At 32.7% G+C, this 10,212-nt stretch overlaps 1 protein-coding gene across 3 annotated transcripts; it reads left to right on the top strand.

The window, feature by feature from the left end:
- Window positions 1-3,069: 3,069 nt before the first annotated feature.
- Window positions 3,070-9,661, top strand: LOC107957632 (far upstream element-binding protein 2). 3 transcript variants are annotated; one of them, XM_041112110.1, is made up of 8 exons: window positions 3,070-3,415; window positions 4,152-4,552; window positions 5,265-5,450; window positions 5,591-5,692; window positions 5,815-5,886; window positions 5,971-6,087; window positions 8,175-9,258; window positions 9,296-9,661. In XM_041112110.1, the coding sequence occupies exons 1-8, from the start codon at window positions 3,208-3,210 to the stop codon at window positions 9,328-9,330; spliced, it is 2,205 nt and encodes a 734-aa protein (XP_040968044.1). In that variant the 5' UTR covers window positions 3,070-3,207; the 3' UTR covers window positions 9,331-9,661. The 3 variants fall into 3 exon arrangements, with proteins under 3 accessions (XP_040968044.1, XP_016748670.1, XP_016748669.1); XM_016893181.2 differs by having other exon boundaries at window positions 3,071-3,415; window positions 8,217-9,661; XM_016893180.2 differs by having other exon boundaries at window positions 3,071-3,415; window positions 8,175-9,661.
- Window positions 9,662-10,212: the final 551 nt, after the last annotated feature.

Below are 10,212 nucleotides of genomic sequence, written 5' to 3'. Positions count from 1 at the left end.
TTATTTTAAGTCACATAAAAAATTATCTCAATAATTTGAATTGTTGGATAAATTTTAAACAGAAATAATTGATATTTAAATTAAATCTTATTTACATGCATGGATCTCATTCCGACAAAAAACTTTATCAATATACTTTATTTTTTAAAACAAAAATTATCTGGATAAATTTTCTATGAGATAAAATAAACAAATTTTAAATAATTTTGATAAGTTGAGAGATTTAAAATAATAATTAACATGATAAATATTAGTTTGATTATTATCCTTTATTCTCTCCTTGTAGCATTTCTCTCTTATGCTTTTTTGGTTTTTTCTAAGTATTTCAAAATAATATTTTCAAAAAAGTCCTGCAAACCTTTTTGAGTTTTAGATCTCAATGTAAAAAAAGTACGGTTTTTAAATATTTTTAATATAAATGAATTGTTTTTTTATTTATAATTTTCAGATCAATGTTTTCTTCTTCTTATTTATTTATTTATTACACACAATAAAACTTAGTTGACAAGAAGTGAGAATAGTCGTGGAAAACCTTAATATTGCAGTGAAAAAATTAAAATAATTAGAAAAAAGGATAAAGAAAGAAAATGGGTAATTTTTTTTAACAATCTCGTTATAGATTCTGATCGTATTTGTTCTTTTTGACATAATACCTAAAACTAATTATAGCCCCTCTCTAACTTATAAATAGGATGATAATGTATTTTAGTGCACTTAAACGTCCTTTTTTCCTAAAAAAAATCACGTCCTTTTACATTAACAATAATATTCATACTAATCAAATTAAGATTCGATCGAAAAAAAAAAAACAGTTGGATGACTAGATGAGGGAGAGGAGTATGGGCCTTACATAATTGATTTGATAAAGAAAAACGTTTTGAGAAGCTTAATAAAAAGAAAGTATTTATATGAATTTTTATAAAAATAATGGTTTTTCTTTTGCCTTTTTAAGTCCTAATAAATTTTTTTTGTTTAGTTTTAAAAATTTTAATTTAGTGCCTTATCAAAATTTTAAATTTTATAATTGAGTCCCTTTTCTGAACTTTTAATTTATTCATTCGAAGTCTTTAATACATACATAATATTTAATTTTGGTCCTTAATTTTGTTTTAATTCAGTCTCTCTATGTGATTCTAATTTGTTTTAGTCCTAAATTGTAGTAATATTTTACAATGTAGTTCCTTTATGTAGTCCTAATATATGATTTTATTTTATTTATTCCTATAACATTTTTTTGTATTTTATAAATATAGTATATGTTTTTCCTGATTTTTAAAATTTATTTTATTTTAGTATAATTTTCACACTTTTTTATAAATATCAATGTATACAAATTGTCATTATTATATTTTAAATAATCTCATTATAGGTTCGGATTATATTTGTTCTTTTTAAAACAATACCTAAAATTACCTATAGCTCCTCTCCAACCCATAAATAGGAAGATAATATATTTCGGTGCACTCAAACTCGCGCCCTTCTGCATTGGCAACAATGTTCATGCCAATCAAACTAAAACTCAATCGGCTTATTATTTTACTAAACTAAAAATATATTATTATTTTTTTGAATTATAATATTAGGTAAACTTTATATGTTAGTTGTATTAGTTAAATTTTGCATATAAAATTTTGTATGTAGTAGTATTAATTTGTAGCCATACGATGTTTTTACTATGCAGACATTTAGCAATGCGATATTGTAATATATTTTATATGCAAATTTTTGCATATATAAAATTTAATCAAATTTAAGAAAACATTGTGCATAGTGATAGTATTAATTATGCACATAAAATTTTATATTTCTATTTGTTTATATTTGCATATAAATTTTTATGAATCTCAATATGAAAAAATTTGTATACAATATTTGAAGTATTTGTACTATTACAATAAACTGTGCATTTTTTTTGTCTATCTCAATGTATACAATTGTAATTTTTTAAATTTTTAAATATTAAAAAAATATAAAAATAGTTAAAATTTATATATATATTTTAAATATTAGCAAAAGATATTAAATTAAAATTATAATATTAGCTAAATTTTATATTTTATTTTCAGAATATTAAATTAAAAATATAATGTTAGATAAACACTGTAAACTGTTTAAATACATATTTTAAAAAATAATTAAACACGGTAAAAAATAATTTTATTTTAAAATATAGTGTATAGTATTATTTTAAAAAAAATCTACCTATATTTAATAAAATTATTTTTTTACGATATTCAATTTTTACCGGACAATATTTTAAAAAAAGTATTCAGCTTTTTTAAAATATATATATATAATTATGCAAATATGTTTTTATTTTTTTTCTACCGTATAATATTTAAAATAAAGTACTCAATTATTGTTAAAAACTATTTAAACCAATCTATTTTAAATTAGCATTCTATTTCATTTTTTTATTGACTTCTTTTTATATGAGTGTAGCATCGCGATTTCTAATTTTTGATTTTTTAATACAATACTTAGAACTACCCATAGCTCATCCTCAACACTTAAATAAAAGGATAATACGCTTTAGCATATTTGAACCAACGTCCTTCTGCATTAGCAACAATACCGATGCTAATTGAACTTAGATTCATTCAACATCATTCTATTTAATTGTTAAAATGTGTTAATAATTGTCAATTGAGTCTTAATTCGATAGACATCGATATTGTTACCAGTGCAGGAATACATGAGTTCAAATGCGTTAAAGCACATTATCTTCTTATTTAAAGGTAAGAGAGGGGTTATGGGTAATTTTAAATATTTTGTATAAAATAACAAATACTAGATATGTTAATAAATTTTAGCATACATTTCAGGTAAATAAAACATAACTAATTTTAATTAAAATAATATTAAATAAAATAAAAAACAATTACTAATACTTTAATTTTATATTATTTTCCACAAAGTGGGGACGAAAGGTATAACACTGTTTCTAAATAAAAGAGTTTTCTATTAAAAAAAACAAAATTCCTATTACATTAGTAAAAAATATCTTTTATATTTTTTAAAATATCATATATTAAATTAAAAATCGGCCTTGAACCTTTTATTAATTTGCATATTTTCTCCCCAACAAAGCACAAGCTTCTAGCATACCTTGCTGTCATTAACCTACAACTCTTTGATACTTCGCTTCTTAATCCTCTGCCTTCTCTCAATAAAATCCGAGTCTGTTTTTCATTTACATACCTTTTGATGGCAGAGGAAGAGGTCGTCGCCGCTTCACCCGGTCTCGTCCCCTCCGATCATAAGCGGAAGCTTGAAGATGTCGAGCCCCAAGCCCCTCCTGTCGACATGCCTCTCAACACTGCTGTAGACCCTGATGCAACGGCATCTGATTCGTCATTTGATTCGTCCGAGGCTAAGCGACCTAGGGTCGGCGACGAGAAAACCGACGGCTTGGGTAATGAAAATTTTCTTCTGGTTTTAGTTTAGGGTCTTCTAATGTGCAACTTGTGGGATGGAATTTATGCGTTGAATATTAATTCTAGGGTTTCCTTGTTATTACTTGCGATTTTGCCTTTGGGTTTAGTGGAATCTTTCTATTTGATAAAACAGCTTGTTAGGAACACCGACGATGTTCAGAAGTTAGAGTTTTAGTGACTGAATTTACCTTATCTGCCAATTTGCACAGTAATGGGCTTGAATCTCACATAGCCACACTGAAAGTATGGGATTTTCCCCGGGGATTTAATGAACCTAGAGTCTTCCACTAATAGTTGGCTTCTGGAATGTTGTTTTCCAAGGGTTCATATGAAATATTGTGCTATGTGAATGCGTAGTGAGAAGATTAAAGCTCCATTTCGTTGCCATTTTTAGTAATATTTCTTTTTGTCATTTGCTTTTTACTTGTTCAATAATTGCTAGAAGCAGAGCAAATATTTTGAAAGTAGATATGGTTAAGATGCAGTAAACTTTCGATCATATTTCTTTTATCTAGAAATAAAGTAATATAAATCATGGAAATTTTAAATTTTATTTTTATATATGAAATTTGATATTTGCTTCTGGGTTTAAATGTCTGTCTGGAAAGAAAGAAGAAATAGCCAATCTTGAATTACAACTGTTTTATCTCTTCTAATTGTTTATTGCTTTACTTATTTTGGCTATTCTAATTCTATGATTGTTGTTCTTAACAGCTAGTGGGAATGGGTTCAAAGATGAGCAGTCGGATGAACCTGTGAAGGAGGAAGAGGAGGCTTTGCTGCAAAATGAGGTTACCAAACAAGCAGAGGATCGTACTGCTCAAGCAGAGGAGGCTCAAGAAACAGCAAAACCTCAACAAGTTGAAGGAACAACAACGGAAACTGAGCAACAATCTACTGATAATCATGTGACTACTGATGCTGAGTTAGGTAAAGATGAGAAATTTGAGGCAGATGGTGGTCAGGAACCGGGTAAAGTTGAGAATTTTGGGGCAGATGGTAGCCAGGAACCGCCTACTAAAGAGGAGAGTAAGCAACCTTCTAATGAGGTGCCTCAGCAGGAAGTTGATGATGGTTCAACTATTACTCGCAGAATTGAGGTTCCTAATGCTAAGGTATGCTAATATTTTTATCTGCCTCAATTGGGATGAGGAGTATTTTAAGAATTTAGATTGTGTTAAGGATGAAGTATCATTCATATAGTAATGTCCTAGATTGCGCCCTGTCTGGGGATGAGGCAGGTTTGGAACCTTGTCCCTATCACCTTAATCAGATCCTTTTCTCTCTTCCTTAGTGCAATTGTGCCATTCCAACCACATGAACATCCATCTTTCTTTCTTGGGTCATATCTACAGTTCTGGACATCAAAGTGGATGGCATCATATATGTAGAGAGATAGCGTCTGCATTAGTAGACTAATCTATTCATTGTTATCACATTTCTTCTTGTGACTGCCTTTACTATCAAAAGGGCAGCCAAACTAGCTACAAGCCAAGTTTATTTTGCTTTAGATGCATGAACAAACAGCAAAACTGATCTTTTTTTATACTGTAATGTATTTAAACCCATGCCCATTCTAACTCAGAAAACTGGGGTCCATTTTAAATTCTTTCCATTAATGTCTCGTACTATTTTTCTTCTCTGCCTCTCTTAACCTGGATGTCCTCCATTAACTCACGTCTTCTAATTACAAGGATTTCATCTTTATGAGCGACTACCTTGAATGTTTTTCCTACATTATTTGTGTTCAATGTTTGTGACCTTCACCTTTTTCCTCATACAAACCTGCCTAATCATGTCTTCTCATCCAAGCAAAGCTTTCTGTAGGTTGGTGTTCTCATAGGAAAGGCAGGGGATACTATAAGGTACCTACAATACAACTCGGGGGCAAAAATTCAAATTACAAGGGATGCGGATGCTGATCGAGATGCCCCAACAAGGCCTGTAGAAATAATAGGGACTTTGAATAGCATAATCAAGGCTGAGAAGCTTATAAATACTGTCATAGCAGAGGTTGTATGTTGTTTCTAGAACTTCTTCCTCATATCTCCCCCTATGCTCTCATTATTTACCCTTTTCTTCATACATCCCGCTTATTTGCTGGCTTTATTTTGATTGCTTTGTCATTAGCTTAACTTTTGTGTTTGTTTCAGGCTGACGCTGGGGGTTCCCCTTCCCTTGTAGCTAGGGGCCTTGCTACCACACAGGCTGCTGGGGATGCTGATCATATTGAGATGCAAGTTCCAAATGAGAAGGTTATTCCCTTTTCTTTCTTTTTCCCTATAGGTACCTGCTAGTTCAGGTACAGAGGTACTTATGTCTGTTCAAGCTTGCTTTGGTCTTCATGATTGCGTGTAATTTATCTTTCCTGTTTCAGGTTGGTTTAATCATTGGTAGAGGTGGGGAGACTATCAGAGGAGTGCAGACTAGGTCAGGGGCTCGCATTCAGGTAGGCGATATTTGTTTGCCTTGTATGGATTGAAGTTCTTGCAAAATTACCCCTTCCGATTCTGACAGTTTAATATATGTTTAGTTGATACCTCAACATCTCCCAGAAGGGGATGAATCAAAAGAAAGGATACTGAGAGTGACAGGTGATAAGAGGCAAATTGAGATTGCCAGAGAAATGATAAAAGACGTCATGAGTCAGGTTTGTTTATGACCTCACATCATCTTCTTTAGAATTAATTTTCTAATGGTATTTTAACAGTATCCAGTGTGTGTGTTCCTTTATCCTTTATTGATTATGTCACTACTATAGTTAATATATTTACTTTGATGAAAAATTTACTTTGTTTTTTATTGAACTGCCAGCAGTGGATGTTTGACATAAATTTACGTGATCTTTGACTGCTCAATCCTTTCATTTTTTGAATTCTGTTTTCCATCATCCAATTTTATGTATATTGTTGTGTTGATGACTTAAAACACATCTAACATAAGAATGAGGCTTGTTAAAAGGATGTCACAAGCTAAAGAATATTACTTTTGTACATGGGGATTTTGCTTGCATGCTTTCCTAGTAGGTTTGGCGATTTTTAGTTAGTGGAGTAGCTGTGGTTGTTTATCTGGAGTTTTAGTTGTCTTGGTAACTTCTAAAATCTTTTATTCTCGGCATGTGCAAGATACTATTAATAGGATGACTGACATTCCTGTTAAATGTCATTGTTTTAAGAACATATGCATGTAGAATTTTATGTTAATGAAGCCAGTCTTTTCTTTCCCTGCACAAACAAAAACATGCTCTTTATGAGATTGGGTTTTAGCAATCTATACACCAGAAATAATAATTCTAAACTCTAGAAGCAGGGCTTGAATGTTATCATGTATCTATCTAACTATTGTAAGGATTATAATTTTTCTTAAATATATCTTAATAGGACATGTGCCTTTGAATCTGGAGCTTAAAATCTCCACGCTGGTGTATATATTATTTCCTTTAGCTGAATACTTGAAGTATCAATTTTCCGTCTATCTCCCTAAATGGATTTGCCAAGCAAACAATCTATTGTAGTTAACTGCAGTGTAGTTTACTGCATTTTCTTCTATGACTCCTTGTCTTCCAATGTGGGTAAAGATCTATTTCATAATTCTCCTCAGACTAAGAGTTTTATTTCCTTAACTTGAGTGTTAATTATCATGCTAACATCACTTGAATGCTATTAGGACAATAATATATTCAATCCAATATGCCGGTTGCCATGCTTTATTTACTGTTGAAGGTGCCAATTTCGAATTCGTTGGCTTTAAAATCTGCAGATTTGGATAGCCTTTTCCATGGGGTCAGCGTTGCTCTTTTGGTGTAGCAATAGACAACCACTATTCCCCTTCATGCAATGAAGAAAGGTATCTGGCATTAAACTCGCATCCCAAGATGTTAATAGTTGGTAAGATTGCTTTGAGACTTAAAAATTGAAAATGATAATGTAGTGAGCCTGCATGTAAGCGGCTTCCTTGATATATGCATGAAACGTGTTGGAAGAAGTACTCCTGGTGAAGTTATCCTGTCTGAAATGTGTATTGGATCAGTACCTTCTAGAATTTTGTTTGATGCTATGCTGAAACTTCTGAAGAACATGGAACTTGTCCTTTGATATGTATAGAGATGATGCACGACTGTCAGAAGCATATTGCTATAAGGTCAGAGAAAGAATTGACATTTATATCATCCTAGCTCACTGGATGACAAGATCCTATGTGAAAGATGTAACACATTTTTTGTAGTTTAGGATGCCTGAACATTAGAAGTTCCTCCTTTTCAATCTTGTTTAACACTCGAATCTGCTTATTCTTTTGCCTTTAATTGTTAATAGTTAAGGTATTCGTTTGGTATTTGATTATTGGTAGTGCCAATGTTTTTTCAATCCTCTGTTTTTGAGGGAAATATCTACAATGGTGACATTAGTCTGCTTTGGATAGAATTTCAGTAGGAAATAGGTGATGATATTCATTGCATTAATTTATCCCCTCCATAACAGTTTAAATGAAGACGCATTTCAACAGATTTGTTCATCTCAGTTTGCTTTTCTCATCTATGTTTAAATTATTATTAGTTCTGTCATTGTTGCTGTTGTATTTGGTTTCTTTTTGAACCAAGATGTGACCTAGTCCGTTTGTTTTGTTTGGTAACATGGTTAAGCATGATGTTTGAGGCATTCTTCCTACTCACTCTGTTTTTTTGGCTTTTTTAATCAGCAATCTAATTCCTTTTATCTAACTGTTTTGTTAATTGAATAGAATGCCAGGCTATCACCTCTTTCTGGTGGTTTCAATCTGCAGGGCAATCGACCTCGGGGAACCACTGGACCACCTCAATGGGGTTCCTGTGGCCATACTGTCCCTACAGCATCATATGATTTTCATAGAAGGGGACCATATCCATCTCAAAACTCACATTATCAATCTCCTTATGGTGGCTACCCTTCTCATCAAATGGCTCCAAGAAGCAATTTTGGTTCTAGCTGGGAGCAGAGGCCTCATAACTTTCAGGGACCTCCACATAGTGGAGGTTATAATTACTACAGCAGGCATGGAAGTGTCTCTGCCCTGCATTTGACTTCAATTCGTGGGCATGGACCTAGGCCAACACCTGCTCCAGCTATGGGGCCAGTGTCATCTCAGTCAAGTTATAATTATGGACAGCCTCATGGTCCAGCAGCTTATGCACATCCACCACCCTATTCCCATGCTTTTCCCCAGCATAGCTATAGAAATGGATATGGAGAGAAGTATGAAAATCATACCCCGGTTCAGCACCCTTACGGAGGGCATGGATCTTCTCAGTCAGGATATGCACCACCAGGTCCTCAATCTGCGTATGCCCCTCAGCAGCAGTATGGCAAGCCATATTCATATGTGCAGTCACAAGGACCCCAAACATATGGTCCTCCAGCCAATCAACCTGGAGAAGTTCCATATCAAGGTCCAACTGGCCAATCTTACAGTCCAAATGTGCCTCCTCAGCAGCAATACGCATATGCAAGTGGCCCCTTGCAACAAAGCTATCCTCCATATGGCTCTGCACCACCCGGTGATGGGTATAATCAGCCTCCACCAGTGACTGGCCAGGCGTATTCCCAACAAGGTGGACAGTCTGTTCCTGGTTACAGTCAACCTTCTGCTCAGCAAGCTACTCCTTATGCACAAGCGAATACTGCTGCTGGGTATGGTCAATATCCACCCTCACAGCAGGGTTATTCCGATCAGGCAGCTCCAAATAATGCGGCTTATGGTTATCAAGGGACACAAGATTCTGGCTATGGCAGTGGCCCTGTGACAACATACGGTGCAGCACCACCTAATGGGCAAGTTACTTATGCTCAACCGACAGCAACTCAGGCAACCTATGATCAGTCTGGTGGATATGCAGCAGCACCAGGTACTGCACCTGTAGCATATGGAAAAACAGTATCCCCGCAGCTTGGATACCCTCAGTATGATTCAACCCAGATGTATGCCGCACCACAGTGAAGTTCTTCCTCGCTCTAGTTGTGCCAGTGAGAGTGTAGCCTAATTAATCCATCTAGTGATCCTTATTGTTTTTTGGGTCTTTTACTTGTCAGTTTCCTACTGTTGGTAGTACTAGCCTCTTTTTAGTTGCCATATCATTCCTTCCAATAATATTGCTAGGGCTAAATGAATTTTGATTGTGTAATTATATGTATTAAATTTTAATTTTAAAGTAACTTTTACAAATAATACCATTAAAATCATTATTGGTGTGACATCATTTTACATTTAGATATTGTATATATCAGCAATTATATTCATCTAACTTGATAATAAAAGGATATATTTATTTTTTAAAATACAAATAATTGAATCAAACTTAAAATTTCGATTGTATATATTTGGTACAATAGTGATTCAAACATCCACTATTTCTAGAGAAGGTAAACACTCAACCAACAAATCATAGCTTTTCTGGTGAGAATGAACATCCTATCAATAAGTTACAACTTGGTATTTTAAAATTTTATATATAATTGAATTAAAATTTAAGTTTTATGTGTATAATTCTTGAAAACAAATGGATGTATTTATTTATTACAAAAAAATACATAATTGAATCAAAATAAAATTTTAATATATATAATTGAACCACAAGTAATGTTAATGTTCGTAATTGCATCAAATCATAAAGTTTAAATATCATTAAATTAAAATTTATGAATGAATTTATGAATTATTTCAAAAGAAAATAAATCAGAATTTGTAAATTAATAGTAATGAGTTCTATATTAGTTATCGTTATTATTACAATAAGCTAGGGGAA

This window comes from Gossypium hirsutum, chromosome A05 (genome assembly GCF_007990345.1).
Source record: "Gossypium hirsutum isolate 1008001.06 chromosome A05, Gossypium_hirsutum_v2.1, whole genome shotgun sequence".
Lineage (NCBI taxonomy): Eukaryota > Viridiplantae > Streptophyta > Magnoliopsida > Malvales > Malvaceae > Gossypium > Gossypium hirsutum.
Note: the sequence above shows the minus strand (reverse complement) of the source record. Positions and strands in the feature narration are given on the sequence as shown.